General features: G+C 39.1%; 1 protein-coding gene across 2 annotated transcripts in view; it reads left to right on the top strand.

The window, feature by feature from the left end:
- The window catches only part of RNGTT (RNA guanylyltransferase and 5'-phosphatase), a 176412-nt gene that overhangs the window by 24283 nt on the left and 127479 nt on the right, over window positions 1-24650 (top strand). For both annotated transcript variants that reach the window (XM_088519771.1, XM_088519770.1), the window contains exons 8-9: window positions 631-732; window positions 20504-20639. In XM_088519771.1, coding sequence (XP_088375897.1) covers window positions 631-732; window positions 20504-20639 — 238 coding nt within the window. The remainder of the gene's footprint in view (window positions 1-630; window positions 733-20503; window positions 20640-24650) is intronic.

The following is a 24650-nucleotide window of genomic DNA, read 5'->3' as shown; positions in this document are numbered from 1 at the left end:
AATGAAGAGTCATGTGTTCTCCTGTGTAACAGAATGAAAACTGTTGGAATTAAGAAGCAGGAATGTGAGATTAACAAAACGTTTTCATATGAATAGTTGCTAGGCAAATTGCAAGCTGTAGTTTAGTCCAGTTGTTTGTGTAAAATGTAGTGTTCAAGCAATAGACTTTTTCATACGACTGCAATTCACTTTGATTTTATAGTATTCACTTCTAGCTCTTTAACGTAGTTAAAGTCAACTTGAAATTATGTTAATGGGAACATAGTTTTTAGTGTTTCAAACTGTAAGTTTCTCCTTTTGAAAGCGGAAGACTCAAGAAAAAAAACTATGAGCAACTGCAGTGTGCTGATGCTGATAGTTCAGCTTTGAATTAAAATCTCTCTTCACCTAAAAATACAACTTGGAAGCTATAAGTAATTCTTTTGTTCATGACCAAAAAAAAAAAAGTTCTTATCAAAAAGCATGTGGATTCTCCTGCAAAACACCTTACTGGGGAAGGTGCTCTAATTGAAAGTTAACCTTGCAGCAAGTCTAGTACAAAGTGTGACTTCTCTAAGTCTTGTGTAAAAAATGCATTACCGTCTGTGGTTACTCTTTGTAGAACATAAATAAACATGGTTCTTCTTTTAGGTCTGGATTCCCTGGAGCACAGCCTGTTTCTATGGACAAGCAAAATATTAAATTTTTAGAGCAGAAGCCATACAAAGTTAGCTGGAAAGCAGATGGCACTCGGTGAGTTTATTATAAAAGGGGAAAAAAATCAAATAGGGTTGGCAAGTTGTATTTCCACAGGAAAGCAAATTTGGTTGTATGATGGACAAAGCATGCTCTAACAACAAAACTTACTTCAAAGTTTTTGTTGTTGTCTGCTAAGACAACAGCATTCACTGAAATGTGTGAGCCAGGTTCATTTTAGCTGCTGTTCTGCAGCCTGGTGGTTCAATGTATATACTGATGTTCTCCATGACCCTTGCCTGTCTGTCAGACAAGACTCACTATGTATTAAGATAATTTGAGATAACTGTAAGAATGGTTTTGTCTGATTTTTCAGAGATGAATTAATGTTAGAAAAGTTCATAGGTTTCTGTCATTCATCATATGCTCCGCTGTTCAAACCGGTAGCTCTGGTTGGTTAGAGTCGATAGTTTCTTGTTCTCAGACAGGTTCTCATGCTTTCTCTGTAAAGGTGATGTTTTCTTGTGACAGATTAAAACCTGATCAGGATTGAAGCTATTCAGTGATACTAATTCTGGTTTGAAACACGTCTTCTTACTTAATTTCTGAGGTTTTCCCCTTGCTGGCATTTCAGAATAGAAGAAACTCTGTGTCTTACCAAATACAGACTGGCAAGAAACTTGTTCTGACTGTAACTGGTTATATGTCTGTCTCAACAGGATAAAATTCACTTGTCTAAATACTTGCATCTGCTGTGAGCTTTAGGATGCTCTTCCATGTTTCCAACTGCTAGTACAGAACAGTGCAGGTTTCACACAGGTCTCTGTCGTGTTTGCCCCATCCTGAGTGTGTCTGAGCTATTCTGTTTTGTCTCAGATGGTAGTAGATGCCTCTGTTTGGGCAGCTAGACCCACCCAATGGTGACTGATGGCTGTAATAAAAGATGTAATAGGATTCTAGGGACCAATTCATTTGACTTATTTTGCAGTTTATATTTCACAAAACAGAAATATTTTGCTTTTAAGAGACTCCAAGGCATCGCATACCAAAACCATAAAATTATGGAAATGCCTGTTGGAAGGAACTTTGGTAGTCGTTTAATCTAACCTCCTGCGTGAAGCAGGAGTGCTGCCAACCTGCACAAGGTTAACTCGCCCAGCAAGGGCGTCGAACAGCTCCCTCCACAGCCCGGTATCCAAAGGGAACCGTCCAGAGACCAGCTTGTAGCCACAGCCTTTGGCACCGTTTGGCACGACTGGGAAGGGTTTGGGCTCTGTCTTTCCGTGTCTCACAGAAACCTGTAGGCTGCCATTAGGTCACTGGTTAGCGTCCCCTTGCCTCTCCCTGCAGCTCGTGTGCTGCAGGCTCCTGACCGTCTCTGCTTTCCATTTCTGGCACCCTGCTCCTGGAAGGGTGCTGGACTCTGGGGTGGCTTCCAGCTCATGAGGCACTTTGAGCTGCTGCCGTGTTCCTCTCACGCAGCCCCCAGTGCAGAGGCTCCTGTTTAGCCACAAGAGCACATTGGGGCCTTGTGTTCAGCTGACCTAAACAGACCTACTGAAAAGGGCCAGGGTTATACTTGCAAAAATATGTGTGTGTGTGTGTGTGTAGATTTGTCTGTATATACAAGTCAAAGAATTGCTTGCACAATAGGAGTGATGAGAGTAAAATACAGCATGAGAGTACTAATAAGCAACCAATTCCTGTTTTTACTACTTTATAACTTCTGCAACTGTAGTGTTTTTTTTAATGTTAGTATTTCAACACTTCCTTTAGTATTAACGAAATCTAATGATCAAAATCCCTGAACAGCTTTTTGAGAATTATGATGAAATGTGCCGTGTTGGCTGTTGTTTTATTAAATGCTATTGCTAGCATAGGTCAATCAGTAGCTGTAAATGTTTTAGCAAATGCATTCAGTATTAGCTAATTTCTACCATATCTAGGAATCAGTTTCCCTATGTTGGTTGTAACCAGCATCTCCTGAAAGATGAAAGCAGTTTGACGTGTTACCAGCAGTGCATCCTGCGGGATGTGTCCTCCAGGACAGGGACTCAAGGTGACTGGTTTGTGAGACTCTGATTTGAGTGTCTCCTACAGCGTTTCCTTCCTTTACTTTCAGTCTCATAGGGGAAAAGTTGTGTCACACAGGTTGCCTTTCCCAACAACTGCAAGTTAGCTGACGGACGGAACATACTTGCTTTTCCAATGTGTTGTTACAGGAAACCACATCGGAAAAAACCTCCGTTGTTAAATACTCTATTGTCTTTGTGCTCCTTCAAGAGATACTCTGTCTCTTCCTATAAACAAATCTTCTGCAAATCAAATGCCAAAGTAACACTTGTATTCATAGGACATGTATTTGAAATATTTTTAGGAGGTTAAAATATTTGAAATTACAATCATTCTCTTGAGGTTTTGGAGCTGTCATAAGTAGGAACTGAAACTTGCATTGTTAAATCTTGGCTTTTCTTGCATATCTGTCCTTAAGGAAGCCTTCGTATTAGAGACTTTGCAGTGGTATTTTTGTATGTAGTGATGGCATTAATTTATGAAAAATTTAGGAAATCTAAGTATATTGTTTCTAGGAATAGATATATCAGAAAATAATTTTATGTTTTTAAAGTAGTTTACGTTCAGAAAGCCATTTGGTATTAAAGGATTAAAAAAAAAATCATCTCCATTGCCTCTTGTGTGTATTTTCACTGGAGAATATTGTGTTCTTAGCTAGTATAGTTTGATATGATTTGGAACAAATAGTAAGAGACCATAAAAAATTAATTAGTGCTATGCTCTAGGGTTGTAAACAATTTTATTTCACATTTCTTTTTGTGTTCTTTTTAGTATGAGAAAAGCATTTCTATATCATATATTTTATGTTTTTATTTTGGAAAACTGAAGTCTTATGGAATGTTCTTTTTCTTGTTCAAGTGTACAGGATGCATACATTGGGCATAGTGAAATAGTTGTATACAAAATAGCAATGCACATGAAAGCGTGTCTTTTATGAAATAAATTAAAGGGGAATGTAATTTCGTTTAGTAATTCTAAATATTTTGCATGTCATACCCTGTGTTTTTAACATTCTAGACTACTGCTTAAACAGAATGGATTTTGAAGAGTAAAATTGAGGAAACTAGTTCTATGGCGATTTTTACATTAGACATGATTTAAAAAACTCTTCAAAGACCTAGTCTCTATTTGTGGATAAACAGATTTTCCTAAATTATTCTGAATGCTTCTGTCGATAGGCATAATTTTCCTGGATTTAAGATTAAGACATGTTGAGTTGGTGGAGATAGGTTTATTGGCTTGAAGGTTTGATCCTTTTCCCTTTAAAGGGTGTTGCTGTCTCTTCAACCTGATTGGGCTCTTATAGAAGACTTGCATAGAGTCAGTATGAGTTTATGTTGGTCTCTTAGCTACTTTTCTGTAAGTCAGTATATTTAATTAAAAACCTTATTTCGTACTTTCTCAGTTGGCTAGAATGAGAATGTTTCATTTAAGAAAAACAGTTTTTCATCTTAGCCAAACTTCTTATATTTCACCACTGTTAAATATTTGCATTTTATTCTTACAGCAGTTTTCTCAAGTCGTTCCATAGCTTAAGCCCTTTTTGTAGGTTGTCTTAAACTGGCATGTGATATTAGTAATACCACTGAGTGCATATATATATATATATATTTTTTTCTGTAAACAGTTTTTTTTTTTCCTATTGATTTCAGCTGGAGTTGCTTTCTTTTTTTTGTTTGAGCCTTTTGGTTTTAAGAATTGACTTTTACAGTGCCCCAACAGTGTGTGTTTCTTGCACTATTTTTTTCCCCTAATTAAAAAAAAGTATTATTTTACATTTTGCAGTAAAAATATATAATTTATTAGTTATTTGAAAATAATCTGATCTGTAAAGTATTTTGGAGAATTTTAGTCGAAGTGGCAGGATATGCGCTTAGGTAAATGTAGGAGGCCTGAGTGGTTTGGGTAGAAACTCATCTTCCTCCATTCTTACGGAGATCTGAGTTGAGAAGATTTCAGCTTGTCCCGTTTGTCACTCGTTCCCAGTGTGCATGTGTGTGTCTGTACTGGAAGTTTTGCTTGTTCCTTGCCTTGCTGCAGAGCTCTGCGGATCACCCCGCGTGCCACTGCCTTCTCTCTGGAGCAAAGCAGTGTCTTTTCTCCAAAAGCAAGCTCGGGTCTGGATAGTTTCATCCACTTTATCAGGATAAGCCAACAGTATGGATGAATACTTGTCTCTTCCTGCCCCCTTCCTGTTCTGCAGATTTACCCTTGTGCTCTCAAGCTCTCCTGAATGCCTAGCACTGTATGCCTTAGCAGGCAATATATGCTATATGCTCACAGTGTGTGCTGGAAAAGCAGCATTCTGCCAAGCCCAGCGCGCTCATCGTAAACTGAAAAAGGGCAGTGGATTTTTCAGGACTCTCATGCCTCCCTAGGTGACAAGGCGCATACGGGAAAGCGCTGACGTGAAGGCTGCCAAGATCCGGTCTCGTTTTCCCCTCCCTCTTCACAGAGGGGCTGTGTGCGGGTGAGCGAGTGCTACGCACAGGGCTCCGTGGAGCAGGAGCCCAGCGCGGCACAGGGGAGATGTCCACGATCAGCCTCGTGCTGAAGCCGGCCCTGAGACCCGGGGTCAGCGTCTGCAGCCGTGGGACACCCTCAGCTCCCGCTGCAGCCCTGTGCAGACCCCTTGCAGGCAGCTGGCACTGGGTGCTTTGTGCCTGGCCTGCTGCAGCACGCAAGGCTGCACTTTCCTGCGTTGACTACATCTTGTGACCTACAATAATAACTTAGCAAGCTCCCATGTAAACGAGTTTGTGTTCAACTCAGGTACAGATGCATGAACTTTGAATTAAAGAGGCTTTGTGGTTCACTTATCGTTGTGTCCCTCTGGAAGAATGTTTCGTTTGTGCCAGTAGTTTGCATGCATGTAAATATCATGTGCAAGCCATTTAGTTCTGAGGAGAAAACACTTCTTAAATAGTAATTATAGAAACAAAATTCTCTGTTAGTGTTTTGCTTGGATGATGTGATGTATTTCATGCAGAATCACAGACTGGTTCAGGTTGGAAGGGACCTCTAGAGATCATCTAGTCCAACCCCCCTCTCCAGCAGGGACACCTAGAGCACGTGGCACAGGGTGGCATCCAGGTGTGTTTGGAAGATCTCCAGAGAAGGAGACTCCACAACCTCTCTGGGCAGCCTGTGCCAGGGCTCTGTCACCCTCACAGGAAAGAAGTTCTTCCTCTTATGGAGGTGGAACTTCCTGTGTCTCAGTTTGTACCCATTATCCCCTGTCCTGTTGCTGGATTTTTTGGAATCTTTGTTAAACTTCTGATGTCTTAAATGCTGATCTGTTCATAAGGCACAATTCAAATTCAAAGGGCAAACTGAAAATTTCCCCTACTGAAGTGATGCCTTTTGGCTTTGTTAGTACAAGTATATGCTGCTGTACATTAGCAGTTGCCACAATCTGTGTGTGTCTTTACCAATCTTTGAGTTTATGTAGGGATAGTTTTTAGAACAGCAGTTGCTCTGGGGCTGAGGTGGCTGTCACAGCGTGTCCCAGGCTCTGGTACCAACCTCGTCGTGCGCAGGCAGTGGCCAGCGCAGGTGCTCAGCCGCTCGTGCCTCTCCTCCGTGCACCTCTCATCAGTAAAGTTTGCAGCAGATGTTTGTTCTCCTCAGCGGAGCTGAATGTTCTGGCAGGGAATGTGTAGGTAAGGCAGTGAGCACCAGTTCTGGGGGGAAAAGAGGACTATTACTATTACCACTAAGAATAATAAAAAGCTTTAAAATGTCTATAGAATAATTAAAAATAGCACGGTCAAACAGGACTGTGTTTTAAATATTCAAATGTGATCTGAACAAAATGCAAGCTATTAATAGCTTTTGTAATTTCCATGCATTTGCGTGACTACTGTTTGCTTTTTACATCTATAAAAATGCAATTTTAATTAAAAAAAAAAAACCTCTTAATACTCTAGCTGTTCACTTATGGCAAGACAACTATTTAAAAAAGTGAGTAGGTAAAGCTTGACAAAGGGTAGTGCTTTTGTGAATTTGATGGTTTACATAGATCTGTATGCAAACAAGTAGTTACAGAGTGTAAAGGGCCTCTTTGAGAATTGCTGTTAATTTTCTAAAATGCCTTTGTTAGAAAATATGAAGGAATATCCAGACAATTTTTACATGATTAGCACTCTTCATTATAGAAAAGTCTGTTGCTTAAGTAGTTTTCATCTTACTAGAGCAGTAAGTACAAAATAAAAGCAACAAAGCTACAGTTAACTGTGATAAAAACTATGGTCAGAGTTTTTGGATTGTGCTTATTAAATATTCACAATCCTCTGATTGTAAGTTACTAAAGTTATCAGATTTGTGAGAGCTTCCCAGGTGTCCCAAGGTTAGTTGTGTTTTTTTTTTTTTTTTTTTTTGTGTAGAAATTGAAGATTTTGACAATCTTCAGATTGTAGATTCTGAATCTACAGAATCATATTTCTTCCTCTGTTTGGACATGCTATTACGGTCTGAAATTTTAAAGGACAAATGTTCAGGGACTTGGGTTTGAACATGTATAGAATAGAGTTTTCTGAAACAAATGTTTTTATCGTAAGAGTGACAGGTTTTGGGAACAACTGGACTTGGACTCAGGCGGTCGGATTCCAAGCTAAATGGGCTTTGTTCAAAGCCCAGGCTTATGTAACAGAGGGATGTGCAAAGCCTCAATTGGTGAGTGCTAATTATACACTGTGCTCGTGTGTGTGGGGGGGACAGTTGCTGTTCAAACCCTGGCTATTATTTTCACTGAAATATCTCAGAGCAGTCATTCCCAGGGTTAGCTGCTATTCCTGTGACGCTGTTAAAACAGGATGCTGTTTGAAGAGAAGATGTGAAGCAGAAATCTTAGCTAAGAGAGTAAAGCGGTGTAGTTTTCTTGTTCCTACATCTGCACCGCTGTATTCTATCCTAAAGTTTAGGTTTTTAAGAAGTACTTTTTGTTTACATTGTTTAGCTCCTAATATGGTTCTCAGGTTAAAATGTTAGGCAGTGTTGTTCGAGAGGAAACCAACTTGCACGTTTTGAAGCTGGTTCTGTAGTTCTGCTTGCACAGCTGCAGCAACCTTGGTTTGGGGTAGGCCTGGGATCCACAGAGAATTCATTTTGCTGAGCTTATTTTGAAGACTATATTTAATTTGGAGGTAGCATCTGTTCTGTCTGGAAAAATGAAGTTGTGGAATTTATTGAAATGATGTTGTAAAGCTTTTTTATCCCTCCAATCTAGTGTAAAAGCTATAAATAGCTTTTTAGGCTATAATACTAATCAGTTGTGGAGCATCTGCAGTTTCCCTCTGAAGTGAGAAATGATGATAAAATGTTAAGCTTCTGCTAAAGTATATAAGGGTCACATGTTAAAGTTGAGAATAGTTTAGCTTTTGACTGGATTATAAAGTGATGTTTCTGTTTTTCTTTCAAAACTTGCACCTGCTTGATTTTCTTTTCTTAAGAAGAGAAGACTGTATTTCTAATGATTGTTGAAAAGGGCAGTTCATAGATGTTGCAGCACTGTAAAGCTGTTTCCCTTTTCTGAAAAAGCAGAAATTGATTAAAAAAATTCATGGTTTCATATAGTATATTTAAGTAGGTAGGGAAGAGACCGTGAGAGGAGGAAGCAGGCCAGCTATGTTTTGGAAGTAGAAAGAATGATAATTTGAAGTAAAATTAGGGGCACTTATTGAGCATATGAAGTCATGTCTCTGTCTCAAAGTAAAGGATCTGCAGCAGCAGCATCTCCTCCTCATAGGGCATTTCCTCTCATCTCCTTTTCTCCTCCCCTGCGTGCTCTACAGCAAGGGAGAGAAGCCCTAGACTTTCTGGTGGTCAAGCAGCAGAATGAGATTGGCCTTTTTTTGGAAGTGAGGCTTGGAGTAACTAGATCACTCATTAGTTTGGTGCGTTGACTACATTAACTACGAACCAGGAAAAGTCTTTCCTGATTGAAACTCCATAGGTCGAATGAGGCAGCAGAGGGAGTCATAAGGTGAAAGCCTGATGTCTGTAACTACTTTGTGCTTCGTGGTTCTCTAAAGTTGTATATTACAGACTGGGGTGTTAGTTTTCATGACTGTTGTGCTAGATGATGCTTCTAAAATTGTTTTTTTTACTTGCATTTGGAGTAGGTGGGTGTTTTTATTCCTTTGTTTATTACAAAGGCACATGTATAATGCTTTGCTTCTCTTATGTGCCCAGGTGCCCATCTTTTAAGTCTTTGAATTAATGTAGAGGAATGAATAAATAGGTATGACAATATATCATCACCAGTTTGGATTCAAATCAACTTGAAAGAAGGAAAAGAACCAAAGAAAGGAAGTTCTTGCTCTAGCTGGTTTGTGATTCTTTGTTTATATGTGCCTACGACAGAGGCAAGACTCCCCGGTGGTGTGAAGTGAAATGAAATGAAATGAATGAGAAAATGGTTGGTTTGGTGCAGCTTCCCTTGGTGGTTAAGGAGCACTGTTGGTATCTTAAGTCTTTTGAAAAGTACTACTTAACTGATTATTCATATAAAATTGTTTGAATATTTGGACAGAATGTCTTCTGAGCAGGCTCTTTTGATTATTTATAAAGATTTAATGTATTATAATGTTGATCAAGTTGTTTGTGTTATGAATACTAATCTTAGAGTGTTCAACAGCAGTCCCCAAATGTTCTAATTAGATCAAGATAAATGGTGTGCCTGCGTTTGTACCTGATGTTCAAGCTATGTGCATCAATGATTTTTTTTCTTCACTCTTTTGCTTTCCCATAGAGCATTTTTGAGAGTAGAACACTATGTCCTGTGGTGCTGTTTCTCTTGAGGGGACTGTGGGCACATTCATTAAATATAACTTATTAAGCTTAATTTGGAGAAGAATGAAATTCGGTCTGTAAGTAGAGTTACATAAATATCTAGGGCAGCATTTCTCACTGGCAGCTACGCCTCCAACCGGTGGGAAAAAGTGACAGCTTTACTCCTCTGTGGCTTGTGCCCTGTATGTAGACTGAATAGACCTAGTCTGTGTTGTGGCATTGAGCCCAGTTAAGGGTACCTGCTTTGTCAGTGTCGTGACACTCCTGTTCTTCACTGTTACATTTTTGACCTCTGTGGGATGCTTCATAATCTTCTTCTTTGTGGAAGGAACTACCTGTTATCTGAAGCTAAATTTGTCTCTGCTGTTAGCATATCTCTGTATAGCACCTTTGCATTTTGAGCCTTTTGCTTCAGGCGTGAATTTCCCCATTAATTTGCAAGATATTTTCAGACTAAAATTTGAGGACGAGGGATGTCGTCAAACAAAGGTCAAGAAATCTTGAAGCTGAATATTTGCAATAAATCTTAAAATTTATTTTTGGTGAGGGAGCCCAGTAGTTCATTCCAGCTTGCGGTACCAGATTGATGGAACACGTGGTACTTTCAAAGAAGTAATCACCTTATTTACATTGAATAAGATTTGAAAGGGCAATTTTAGAAGACTTAAGGAAGCTCTTTGGGCAGTTGTTTTCTGATAATGTTCTTCCCTGGAATATAGAAATCTGCCTTAATATGTAGCTGACCACTTAGCATCATTAAAATTTGAGTTATAGAAAGCGTACATTTATAATTGGTGTACTATCCGTGTTTTTTAATATCTGGATCACATTGTGTCTACTTAGTTAACTACTCTTCCTTTATTTTGAACATCAGATATTTTATAATGCACTCTAAGAACCCTCCAGTATATATTAGTTATCTATAAATGTACTTTGTTTATAGTTCAAATCGAATAACAAGATGGCTTTAATTTTAACCCATAAGATTTAATATATTTAATAAGAAACAAAAAACCTTCAGCACTCTAGTTTAATTAAAACCTTGGATGGATGTCAAGAAACTGGATACGCTGTAACTGGATAATCTCTTTTAACCTTGCTAAATTATTGTTTTTACCAATTTGTCGCAGAATTCAATAGTAGAATACATATATATATAGATAGATAGAAAATATAGTTGTGCATTATTTTTGAATTTGCTGTTAAATTAATGCATCTTTTAGTCTTGAAATATAAAACAAGAAAAGCAAAACTTTGAACTAAGCCTAAAGTAAGGTACTTTACTGAAAGAAGCAATTCACAGAATCACAGAAGGGTTCATGTTGGAAGGGACAGATCATCTAGTCCAACCCCTCTGCTCAAGCAGGGACACCTAGAGCATGTGGCATGGGGTTGCCAGTTTCTACAGTATCTGTGCATGAGTTTTTTTCATGCTCTACAGCATTACCAATATTTCTTATTCAGAACTGGCTTCCCCGTTAATGTGGGTGACCCTGCTTGTGCCGGGGGGTTGGACTAGGTGATCTCCCTTCCAAGCCCAGCCCTTCTGTGATCCTGTGGGGGCACAGGGTGTCATGGGGGAGGGTACGTCAGTCAGTTAAATAGAGATGCAACATTATTTTGATGTTACATGACCTAATAACACTGTTTGTTTGATTTTTGACTGCAGCTGCACTTAAGTGCTCCACTGACCTCTGTAAAGTAGCTGCTGTCTCTGCTTTCTCAGCTAGCAGAGCTAAGTTAGAACATTGTGAGGCATCTGTGTGGGGGGCCCTAGACACCTCTTCCTGCCCGAGCCTTGGTGGTACTTACATGTCAAAACTTGCATCTTTTGTTATTGCAGCTAGGGCTGTTCCGAGGGTTCCTGTTGTCAGTGCAGGTTCCCTCCTTTGCCTTTTGCAGCTCGTAGGGTTTTGATAGTCACAGAAAAATCTTTGGACCTGCAGCTGTCAAGGGAAGCAAATGGAAAGGGAAACCCTGTCAGAGCTGGTGAAAGGAGAGTCGTGGTAGGCAAGAATAAGAAAAAAAAATGTGGAGTGACACAGCAGTGTGGGAGTCTGATGAATATTAAAGATAGTGAAGACTGATCACCTGTGTGAGCTGTGGGATGCTCCTTTATCCTGCAGTGATAACTTCTACAAGGTATGCATATACATGGAATACCAGCATAAAGAGTTTTGTAGAAAGTAAGTTCTAAGATACTAAATATGTAGATGGAATTGATGAATGATATGATACTGAAATTAAGCATAGCCTGTTTGTTACAATACAGGATGTAATCGGCAAGAAAAGAAAATGAAATCTTTCTATACCTGTACCAAGTCAATGTGGCAATTGGAATGTCTTGAATAAGTGATTCAGAACATGAGTCATACTGGAATATATTCATGAATTTAGACACTGGGATAGCAGATATGGTAGGATAACCTTTTTCTTTCTTTCTTTTTTTTTTTTTCCTTTGGCCTGGAACATAAATAATGAATGATTTTTCAATACTAAGTAAAGAAGCAAAATAAATCTTCAGGAATAGCATTTCTTTGGTAATCAAAGATTAGAAAATGTCGTAGTTTTTTTTTTTTTTTTTTTTTTAATCACTCTAGGGTTGTTAAGGTAAACTTCTGAGTTACTGTTGAATCCACATCATTAGGATGGTCACGAGCACTCTTCAATAACATGAGTGACGTGTCTGAATTTCCACAGACTTCCTCAGGAGCTTTGCCATTCCAATCAGTGAAACCTCGGGAGCTGTGTGTGTTTCTCCTGAAAACAGGCACTTAACAATTAGAAAGCAACCAGTTAAGTGGTGGTTAAATTTTGAAACAGCAAGCAAGTATGATAGGATGAAGAGCAAAGAAAGGAGACAGTCGGTACAAGGACTAGAAGAAAAGCGAAATACTAATATTGGAAGGGAATTTAGTTATTGAAAATGCAAGGTTGTGAACAAGAAATATTGGTGCTGGAGGCTGTTAATTGGAAGTGACTGCCAGACAAAATCTAGTTAATTTTTAGGTTAAAATAGCAAAGGGGATGTCGCTGGCAGAATTTGACCTAGAGGCAATTGAGAGAAACATACTGTTTTGATATTCTCGGAGCAAACTAAATTCCAAGGATCATTTTTTTTTCGCCCAAATTTGGATGGAAAAGTGAAATGCCTAGTTCTACATATATTTATGTGCAACTCTATTTCATACTATTTGATGTGTTATTGGCTTGTAAAATGAAAATGTGCTTATAACTTTGAAAATGATATTTGTGACCTGGCTGTTGGTAAACCGTTGAAAGTATATTGCCTGCCTCTTGTTTGCACGCCAAAAGTAATATTATTATTTTTCACATGACTTCCCACACTAGCATCCCTATATCCAGGCTTTGTTATCCTTCAGCAGAAGGAGCCTGCCGTGGTGCCCGGTGCCAGGAGCGGTTAGCACAAGAGAGCAAGCCAATCCTTTCCCATTACCAGGGCGTTGGGGGTGTTGCTCCGTCTGCCACAGGGCACCTTCGCCCTCGTCTCCTGTGCGCCGCTGCGGCAGGCCCAGCGCGCTCTGGAGTCGGGCCGGGATGTGGAGCTTCTGGTGCTTCAGTGGCACTCATGGGTGCTCTCTAGTGTCAGGGTGGAGGATTGACTTTCTGGTGGGCCTTTTCGCACCATGTGAAGCTTCTGGCCAGAAGCTGGGGCTGTCTTGCCTGGAAGGAGTGTTGGGGACAAAAGGCTGGGGTAAAGTGACTTGAACCCACCCTGGGGGGTGGATCTCATCTGTGGCAACATGATGGTGGTGTCTGAAGTGCTTCCAGGCATCAAGGGAAATTAAGAACTTTAAACTGTTACCACAGAATCATGGAATGGTTGAGGTTGGAAGGGCCCCCTAGAGATCATCTAGTCCAACCCCTGTGCTCCAGCAGGGACACCTGGAGCACATATCTGCGACAAGATGTCGCTCTTGCCTCTCTATCAGCAGAGCTGTTAGTGATACAAATTGCTGTTCTGAAATGAGCAGTGCTTATTTGTGTGGGATGGCAGAGCTTTCACCAGATCGAATGCCAGCCTGTGTAATGAACTCCCATGGGAGTGAAGAACTTGTTGTCTTTTACATTTTGTTATCCTTTAATATACTTGTACAGACACCTGTGAGCTGTAACTCACAGGGCACAAGGGCAGTTCTATCCCCAAAACAACGATAGCAGGTTGAAATAATAATAATCTTCTTTTATATGTCCTGTCTAATGAGATAACGTAGGACAAAGAAAGCAAACAAATTTGGACCTCTGAACCAGTTACCTTGGACATGCTAAAAATTCACTGCTGAAGAGGAGACTGAAATTTTTCAGTGGTGTTTGCTTGCTGAATTTTTTGGAGTTTTGATATGAAAGTAACGTGATAATGAGTGATTTGGAGATCTGCTTGTCTAATGCCAAGACCTATAACTTTTTCTTAATGAAGCTTTCATCCTATTTCATATTTCCTGAATTATCTTGTTAATCCCAATGTCCAATTAAAATCAGTAATGAACCTTGCCTCAGGACCATCAGTGAAGGAAAAGGAGCTTCTAGTGGAACTTCAGGTTGCAGCTTTCCCATAGCGGCAGATATTTCATCTGCCCGTGAGGTCAATGTGTGTGACAGGGCTGCTGCGTTAGGTCCTCGTCAGGGGCCCCGGCGTGGTGAATGTCAGGGGTCTCTAAGGGCTGGGATGGCAGTTGAGCGCTGCAGTTTGTCATTCAGGGACTGTTCTCCAGCTTTCTATATAGTTAGCATAAATGGTCAGTCTTTCTACTACTCTTTTGTAGCTGCTCCAATCTTCCTGTTTTATTCACTTATTTTAAATGCAGATTGTGCTGTTGGATCCAGGGACCATGTCATCTCGTATGCTAACAGGGATCCGATACAATGGGGCCTGGTTACTAATTGGAGCTTTTGGGTGCTTGCACAATAGAAATAATTAGTATTAAATATACAGTTGTAGTAGCACGTATAGTTCACAGTACGCAGGACAAAGCATGACAGTTGAGCTCCTGTACACTGTTTTACTTCCTACTGAATTTATATGAGAAATCACTGTTCTTTTTCTGTGGCGTTGTCCACAGAGGCTCACTCCCTAGTCTGGTATAAGTGCTTAGGCTCTAATACATTAATTCAGTTCTTCAGATATATCTGTTCAGGCCATGTCCAGGTATTTGGACATTGAGACATGTATTGGTGAGCAGTTTACGAGATTACTCTGAGAAGGTCTCAAAATTTGTCTGGAGAAAACTGGAAACCTGATGTCAAGCATATTAATTTTTATTTTATTTATTTATTTTTATTTAAAAACAAAGAAATCAGATTGGTTTAGTGGAATTTGTCAATTAAAACTTTGACGTGTTTGCATAGGTCTTGTGTTTTCTGTGCATTTGCAGTTATCACCTGCTGATGGAACATTTCTGGGGGTTGTCTGTCCATCCTTAACCAAATTTATTCCATTTTATGTTGGTAGTAATTCATCTTCTGATGAATTCTGTTGCTTGTTATCACTTTCAGAGTTTTTATGTAAAACAATGAATATTTTATGTTATCTGTACTTAAATCCTACTTTTTATCATCAGTGTAACTAAACTTTGTGGTCTGGATATTTTAAAAAATCAGTTTTTTAATCTTAAAGGTATTTTTTTTTAGATAGCCCTTAAGATTTCCTGTAGCTTTTAATGGAGGCCTAATGCAATATCTGTCCTTATCTTGATTGTTGTGTGTTGACTTTTCTATTGGACAAGTTACTTGGAGGTGAGCAGGTAATATTTGCTGAGAAGTGTTGCCATATTGACATCTGTGAGATTGTTTTATGGATTACATTATGTCTTTTCCAGCTGCTGTACTCTTACAAAAATATTCACAGTGGTTGTGACACACTGTAAAATCTGAATCTGTTGCAGCTTTAGGCAATGGAATAGGTCACTTGTTTTGTGAGTTTGTAATATTTGAAATCTTAGGAAATCCAAGCAGACAAATCAGATACAAAGGTGTTTCAGGAAGGAAATGGATGAAGTCATAGCTTGTTTTATCTGATCAGAATTTTGGATTTAAGTTCAAATGATTACTTCTGGCATCACTGTCAGTTACTTAATGTGCCAAATTCCTAAAAATGCACATACATTTTAGTTACACCTTTTCACTTGGCAGGCTTGCTGCTTATTTCACTGCGTTGCATAGGAGGAGAGTGAGCGAGCTGTAATAAGCAACTCTGAATTACTGAATTACAATTTAGCGCTGCTTAAAATCTAGGCTGTATTCTTGACCTTGAGGGATAATTGAAAGCAAGTTTAAGATATTACATTTTGGGGAAAAAGACTTGCCCTTGCCTTATACGCTTTGTGTGCTGGTACTGTTTGAAAGCTTGAAATTGCTGCATAGAAAGTTGATGTTTGAGTTTGCTTCCACATACTGGCAGTAAAAAATTGTTATAACAAAGTAATGTGGAAAAATAAACTCAAATATCCAGGAACATATGACTGTGCTCAACAGTAACATTTATTTAAGCAAAGCATCTTGGTGCTTTTCCTCTGGGTGCTCAGACAGAACAAGATGTTAGCAGCAAGAAATCATGATCTTAATTTTTTTTTCCTTTTTGTTGATTATTATCCTAAGGAAAGCTTAATGCTTATGCTTAGTCTGAATTAACTATTCAGATATATGTGATATATCTAACTATAGTTTTTATGCTTATTTTAATGCTTTTATTAAAAGCTGATTTTTCTGTTCACCAGGTTGGCATAAAGTATATGTGCAATTAAACATCTATTCTTTTACAGAGGTAGTCGCACTACTTAAAATTACCTCAAACCCTCTCAAAACTACCAACTCATTTGCCGATATTTCTAATTTGCGCTTACGATTTTGAATAACTTGATTTTTCTTTTTTAAGAAAACTTTGGTAATCAGAATGAATATGTAATCATTTATATATAGCACAGAGCAGTGAGAGAATGCCAGTTCGAGGACTGTTTCTATAGTCTTTGTTCTAAAACAATTATGAATTGAATATGCTTAACTCTTCTCATTAAATTCAGAGTGGGAATATAGATGAATATTCTAAGGTGGGTTGGAAAAAAGTGTTTTCAAAGGTAGCTATGGAAGACAGCTTAAAGATTGACTTCAATATAAAAGTATGTAACTTGGAGCTGTGTTATGTCAAGGTGATGACTTAGATAAGGTAAAAGCTTTCTTCCATCTGCCTAATTGTTTTCAAGTTCTAGTTTGCAGTAAGTAAAGCATTTATGTGCATATCCTTGCTGTGCCTGAATGTATTAAATCTATACATTAAAACAGTTCATCAAATCTTGGGTGGGGAGGGTGAAGGGAGTTCAGTCTTTAAATATACATATATATTTATATGTATAAAAAAGTAAAGCAACCTCTTTCAGAACGAGCACAGCTGGATCTGTCACCCATCTTAGGCAGACAACTGGAACAACTTCTAAGTTAGGCAAATATATTGGCACAAGACAACAGGTCTGTCTGAGGCTAATTTTAGTGTTGTGGAAACCCAGTCTCTCTTTCTCCCCCAGCCTTGCAAGCTACGCTCTTCCTCCCTCTCTGCTCCTGAGTCCAGGTGATCTCCGTTTCAAAATCTTTTACATGCATTTCATAAAATTTGATATTCCTCATGACATTTACAGTGTCAAGAAAAATAATTTAAAAAGAGAAAGAGATAAATGGAGAGAGAAAAGATGCTACATGAGCACTGTGGTTTCAAGGGGAAAGAGTCCTAGCACTGTTTTTGAGCTCTCCAGCTATCAGTCTTTAAGTACATATCTGTAAAAATCTGTTTTTCTGAGTGAACAATCTAGAGAAAGTGTTGTTGTTAGTGTTACTTTGATGTTTCAGTAACAGCCTTCGATGATGCCTTCCATATGTCATCAGAACCTGTGCTTACTGCAGGTGGCCAAAACCAAAAATTTTAACAGCTTTTAATTGTTTTCAAAGCAGTTGTTATTACTGTTTTGTATCATATTTCCAATCATGATACAGATGTTGTTTTTGTACCTACTTGTTCTTTTGATGCATTAGAGCTTGTTGCTGAAGCTATTTTATATGTAAGCCAAATTGCTATGAAAACTTACACTGTAAAACTTGGTAATGAATATGAGACTGCGGAGGTAAACAAGCTTTATTTAAAACAATAAATTAATGCATGTAATTTTCTCTCCTTTCTCTCCTTTCTCTCTTCTGTCCCTCCCTCCTTATCCTTTCCTTAATATTTAAGAAAAAAAATGCAGCCTACTTTTTATAATTGGTTTTAGTATTGAGTAAATTTATGTGGTTTGAAGAATTAGTTTTGTCTGCAAATTCTCCCTTCTAAAGCAATGGTATCGTAGTTGAGTCAAGTCATAGTTGAACATGTCTATTCAATTTCTTTATAAAGCATCTCATGTGCAGCCTTCCTAGTATTATATTGATACAATCTCTACTTTTTTCCTTCTGAAGACTTGAGTTATTTTTAATGGGGTTCAGTAGATCACAGAGCTCCAGAGCAGGAGTTCACTCTCCACTCCTGCACATCGACTTTCTTTTTATATAACTGGTATCGAACATCTCTAAGTGCTCCTAAGTGGAGGAACATCAGTGCAGCAGATCTATAGTGGATTATTATTGCAGTCATAATATTGAAATAAAGTATTTATGTAGGCTGCATGGGTAGTATTGTGCTCCTGTAATCAGATTTACTGATGGCTCAATGCAGGTGACTGATCAGTAGATGAGATTTACCGGGAGGTGCAGCGGTTGGCTGAAGTGCTCGCGTGGCCCGTCCTGGCTTTTCTCTTTGCCCAGCAGCGACCCTGTGAATGAGGGTCCCTTGGGGGAGCAGTGGTGACTCTTAGAGCAGGCTGCTGTTAACTTGCTTGTTCTGCAAAGCCAGGACTTTCCCAGGAGTGGATGGAGGATAAAAGGTATGGCTCCTCTTCAGGAGGATCAGTACCTTTGAGGGCTTTTCTTAACAAATGTTAGTAACACTTGTGTTAAACAGGGGCTACTAGCCCTGGGAAGGGCTATGCCCCTTCTCTTTTCCTGTCGGAGACTGTTTGAGAAAGTTGAATGTTCTGGGCTGTAGGAAAAGCATCGGGGTCTTGACAGGTGATAGTGCTCCTCATTTCTTCCCTTTTTGGTTTCTGTGATTTTGATGTCAGTAGAGTTCTGTTACTGTGCTGGTACTTCTGGTGCGTGTGCACGTGAAGCGAAACGTCCGGCCCACTGAAAGAAGCTTCAGGCTGGTTGTAGGCTGCAAGCATGGTTAGTTATGGCATGGCCAGGCATTAATTCACCTACAGGAGCTCAGCTGGCAGGGGGCAGTTGTTACACTGAAATAACCCGATTTTGTCTCACCAAACTCGGACTTCCTTTCGACTCTTTGTATCAAGCTTCTCTGTCTTGTAGACTTTTTTCCTACCACTTTTAAGCTGTGATATTTCCTCTTTCTGTGAGAGTGACAGAGCACTGGAACAGGCTGCCCAGAGAGGTTGTGGAGTCTCCTTCACTGGAGATCTCCCAAACCCGCCTGGATGCCGCCCTGTGCCACGTGCTGTAGGTGACCCTGCTTGAGCAGGGGGGGTTGGACTAGATGATCCCTCTGGAGGTCCCTTCCAACCTCAACCATTCTGTGATTCTGTACCTAGAGGCCCTTTGGGGCTGCTTTTGGATCACGTTTTGCTAACATTTGTAATTCATATGAATTTCATAACATTCCTAACATAGCAAACATTGACACCATTCTTTTCACTGGTTTTACTGAGTATGGTAAGGCCTTGTTACCCATGCAGTGGTCCTGGAAAAGGCCCTTTTGTGATCTCTTACTTTGCTAGCTTGTGGAGTCCCTCAGCAGCTTCTACGTTATTTTACTGTGTCGGGTTCAGTCTGCTATGCTTAGTTTCGGGGATGCTTGTTATTCATTGCCAACATGTTGACTCTGGCATCTGGCCCTTTCTGTTAGTTTGCACTAAAATATCTTAGTGCTTTTCTTTCTTACTTTTTTTCCTCTCCTTCAGTGAGAACATGTGTTCTGCTAGGCTGCTGCATGTGTTTGAGAAGAGTTTTTTGCTCATCTACCCTGTGGTCCTTCCTGAAACTCTGTTTTAACATTCTTACTGCAAAGATCAGAGAAGCTTTATGAATGTAATTCAGGTGTGTTACACACATCTTGATGATTAGAGTGTCTTTTCTTTCCCATTTTCTCTTTCATCTGGTTCCCTGGATTATATTGAATACAGAAGGTAATCTCTATAGGTCTACAAAAAGTCTTTTGTGGATTTAGCACAGAGATGTCTAAATTCATAACCTGGGCTCCCAGATGCTGTAATAACACAAACAAATTGCACGTATTTTGCAAATTTAGATGTTAGCACTTAAGCAACTTTTACGCTTAGCTTTAGTAAGCAACTTTTAAAAACATGTACTGAGGGAGGAAGTTTCCTTGACTAAATATATGCCTTCTAGTGAAAGAGGCTCCATAGTTGGTTGAGACTGCAGTACTGTAATGTAAGCAACCAGGGATAGTTAGGAAAAGGATTTTCTTTTTGATGGTACTCTGCAGATCTAGAGCAGCTAAAGTTCAGGTCTGCTTAATAGAGAAAAAGCAGAAGTGAAAGGTCTTTTTAGCTGCATTTAACTGAATTAGCGTCATGCTTTTGTTATAGTGTTGAAACCTGTGTTATTTTTGCTAGATTTTCAGGCAGCATTATATCTGTATGCACAGGCTTCATTAGGTGTATATATACATTCTAAGCTGTTAGCTGTGAAGTATTTCCTTGGTGATGATTGCATTGGATTAAATTTACTGCTTTTATGAAGCAAAAGGTTTTAATTTCTAACCTCTAATGGCAAAATCTTTTTTCTTTTTTAATAATATCTGTCATGGCTACTTTTTAATATTTAATGTAAATTGTAACAGAGATTTAGAAGATGTATCTAGAAGTATAATATCTTAATGTTGTCTTTGCAGGTACATGATGCTGATTGATGGCAAAAATGAAGTTTACATGATTGATAGAGATAACTCAATTTTTCATGTATCTAATTTGGAATTTCCATTTCGTAAAGATCTACGCAGTCATCTAGCAAATACTCTTCTAGATGGGGTAAGGAGCATACAGTACTTAATACTTTTAGTGCTATTTTCCCCAGTCAGAAACTGGGCCAAATTTTAGTAAATTATGAGTTTTAGGAGTCATAGATTCGTTCACTGTCTGCATATGGGAAACTCACTGTTTGCAAGTGACATTTCTTACATTTAGAATAGCAGTGTTGGCTGCTCTGGGGGGAGCTGTTTACTCGTCTCTAAAGTAAATCAGTGTATTGAGATGTTGGATATGTCCTGAAGAGAATCTAAAGAAATAGCAAGAAATGAGGTTCTATACTTACATTGTTATATTTTGATATTATGAGCATAGTCAATATATAATCTAAATTTGATAAGCTTCTTGTAGTCTTTTGATATACTTCACTTAATTGATATTTTTGCTTTCATCATCTTTATTTTCAGCTGATCCTGAGCTGTTGACTGCAATTTAGAAACTGTTTGGTTACATTTCACAGAATCACAGAATGGTTGAGGTTGGAAGACACCTCCAGAGAGATCCACGTTTCTTTAAGACTAGCACTTTTGGAAGTAGCGAGTTTATACAGATTTGTGAAACAAGGTGTAAATGGATGTGTTTATTGTTTAAAGACTGTCCTGAAGTGCTTATTGCTACTTGCTTTTCAGAACAGCAACCACGAGAGGATATTCGTTGCTCTTGACCCTTTCTATTTCAGCCACAGGACTTCATTAGCTCTTATACTAAATATGTGTCAGGGTAGGTGAATGTTGGTTGCCATTCTGTTTCCTTAGTGCTGGAGTCACTCAACCTGTCTGTGTCACCCTTGCTGCAGTGCTGAGTACCTGAGATCTTCCACCTCAGTCTTCTGAAGTCCAATGCACCTTTCAGACATGGAAATCCATGCTGTCATCATCATTATTTTCTTTTGTTTCCGGGGCCTTTGTTGTCAGTGTCCTTCTTGAAAGGGAATGGGAATTCCCTCCTGGGAATAATCCGCCCCACTGACCAGTATTTACACCCGAAGCAGGAATAAATCAAATCTGTGAGGAGAATTAGTGCAAGGAAGAGCAAACCTTGTCAGAGACAGCGAAGCAGATGATGCAACACTTTCCACCAGTTTTCTTCACTGAAAGATTAAGAGCCTGATCCAATAAACGAGAGGTTCACAGACCAAAAATGGTTGCAGAAGCTGCATGTCTGATAGGAACCTCTTCAGCCAGACAGCTTCTTAATGATGTACTTAAAATTAATAACGACATACATTAGATTCCATACTGTTGAGATAAGTCTGGTACTATTCTTCGTCTTTCTGCTATTTCTAAAGCTCTTGAGGAAAAAATAATGGTTTGCCAACGTCTATAAACTGCAAACCTATTTTGTTGAAGCCACATAGGAAGCATTCATCCTATCCATGTTCTGGATACGGCAAAGTCTGAAGCTGCTGTATAGAATCTCTTGCTGAAGTTGCCTGTAGTCAGTGCAGAGAGTGTTCAGTGATGGAGCCCTTCTGGGCCACGAGATTGCCCGGGTGAGTGTGCTGTCAGGCCTTGCCCTGGAGCCTGCACTGACTTTATATGGCTTGTGAGAGGACAGCAGGAAGAGTTGGGTTTGTTTGGGCTTTTGACTTCTGTTTTCCTTTGCAGTTATTCTTTTTTCTCTCTCTCTTGCGGCTGTGTTGGTTGTACTGAAGGAAGAATTGTTGACTTAGTGTTTACTGTGGGGTGTTCCTATAACCTTGCAGTGAAGCATGAGAAAAATGTGAGCTTGTTCTTTTGAAAGTAGCACTGGCCATGGCAGTGAAATGATTTTAGTGCTATCAAAACAAACTGGCTTTGTGCCTTAAACTTCATGCAGTTTTTTACTGCATGGAAGAACAAAAGATGGACTAAAACCAGGCCAACTAGCTTGATGCTACTTGTTCCTGAGGGGGCTTCAGAAAGGGCTATCCCAAACAGCTAGCTAATATATCGTTGATAACATAGATAACTTATCATAGATAACATCGTTATAGTTGCCTACTGTACCAGTACTGCAGGATTTACAAACAAAATCTAAACTGGATTATATTTTTACGAGCAGCTAAACTTGTTGCAGTGTCAGGTGGCTGAGATCACGTGAATAGGCTTTAAGCTGGTGGTGTTCTTTTACAAGGAACAGAGCATTTTTTCAGATTTATGAGGATTCTTTAGTCATGATGGGTTAACAGGATGAAGCAAGTTAATCGATATAGGCAAGGTCTATGAAATAGCTGTGGTGTGTGAGTTGCCTGGAGAGGAAAGGGAGACCAAAGTAAGTTTTGTATAAAAAGTGAAATGTAAGGGAGAGAACTTGAGGTGCCCAGTACCAGTGGATGGAAGAGGTCTGTACGAACAGCAAGAGTCATCTTGCTGATAACGATCAGAGTTAATTGCAGAATAGTGTGCTCCCTTTTAGGACCTGAGTATAGGCAAGGCCTTAACTTTGTCAGGGAGGAAGCTACTGAACTGGCCTTCCTAAGAGGAAAATGTCACTGCCAGACTGCCACTGCAGGAGATAATCGAGGCGCGTAAGTTGGGAAAAGATGAGAGAAATGCTTTGGCCCATGACACTTTTAAGAATGCAAGGCTTACTGTGCCATGCCTGCTGTATCATTATGACCTTGAAGCAGTGGGGGAATAAGTTTTAAAGTATGTCCTGTCCTTACAGTGCCTTTCTTTTAATGGGTACTGTGACCTGTGAGCATCTCTAGCCTGGAAAGTGATTGAGAGCTTTATTGAAAAAGAACACTTGAGAAAGCAAAAGTTAGCCAGAAAATCGGGGTGTTCTGATCTGGTGATTTTGGAGGACAGTATCTCCCAGTTTTATAGTTTCTGAAGACTCTTAAGAGTAGATGAAGCTGGAAGAACTTAGTTACTGATTGTGTCAAAGTGTCTGTTGCCCAGGACATGAACTATGATTTCATCTGATCTGTTGTAAAAGTTTGACTGTTAGCGTTCGTCATAGTATCTCACTTTATTGGCATGAAGTTAGTCTTAGAGTGAACTTTATAAGTATGTGTGTGTGTTCTTTTTTGGGGGGGGTTTGTTTGTTTGTTTTTCTGTTTGTTTGTTTTCCAATGAAGTGAAAAGCAAAGTAGAATGAAATGAACAAGTCTTGTTTGAATGAAGTACTTTGAGATAAAGCTAAAACATTTCTATGCATAATTCAGGTTTTTAAATTTAAGTACGATGAATTAAAAGAAAAAAAAGTTGATGATCGTATTTACTGAGTGTTCAAAAATTCTTGCCAACATGTTTGAAAGTAGAACTTGCCTGTTCGAAGCATCACAGCAGCTAAGCTGAGTAATTAAATGTTTCCTTAAAGTTAGTACCAAAAGATCATTTCCATTACAGTTCCTTTACTCTGGATATAGGTGTATAATTGCTTTCTTTTTTAAATCCATTGGAAGAAAATTCTGGCTTTTTTGCATTAATGTTTTTTTGCTAATTAGTACTGAAGGGTTGAAATTAATGCTTGAATTACACATAGAAGTAGTTCACAGTATTACCCTTGAAGTAGCTCTTCTGCTTCAAAGAATGAATGTGTAGAACGAGGCTGCTGAAGTAGCACTGCTTGATATTAACCTTACCAAGTCTGTAGCTAATATCAGTGTGTTGGAGAGACAAAACAGACCTATCCTGCCTGTTGCTGCCATGCAGTGAAACAGCTACTTGTTTTAAGGATATGAAAGATTAAATAACATCTCCACCCCGCCCCAACCTTTACCTAAATTGACAATGTATAAAACTTCCATAAGGGCGATTTCTGTAATTTCAGTTTCCTATTAACTTCAGTGCTTGTGCTGGAAACCTTTCATGTCGTTGTCTTTGAGACTCTTAGATATATTTATGGTTGCTTCAGGCTGAGATTCCTTGCAAATATTTCTTAGTGTGATTAATAGCATCCGAGTTGGTAAGAGATCACCTGGAAGGCTCCTTGCTCATCTCCAGCTTTCCAGACATAACTGTTCTTTGGAATTGAGGACAGGTTTCTGCAAAGCTCGTCAGGGCTAATTTGAACATTACCCAGAGG

This window comes from Tinamus guttatus, unplaced genomic scaffold (genome assembly GCF_059628265.1).
Source record: "Tinamus guttatus ecotype Peru unplaced genomic scaffold, ASM5962826v1 Tinamus_guttatus_pri_ptg000070l, whole genome shotgun sequence".
NCBI classification, from domain to species: Eukaryota; Metazoa; Chordata; class Aves; order Tinamiformes; family Tinamidae; genus Tinamus; species Tinamus guttatus.
The sequence above is the reverse complement of the archived record's forward strand: the minus strand, read 5'-3'. Positions and strand labels throughout refer to the sequence as shown.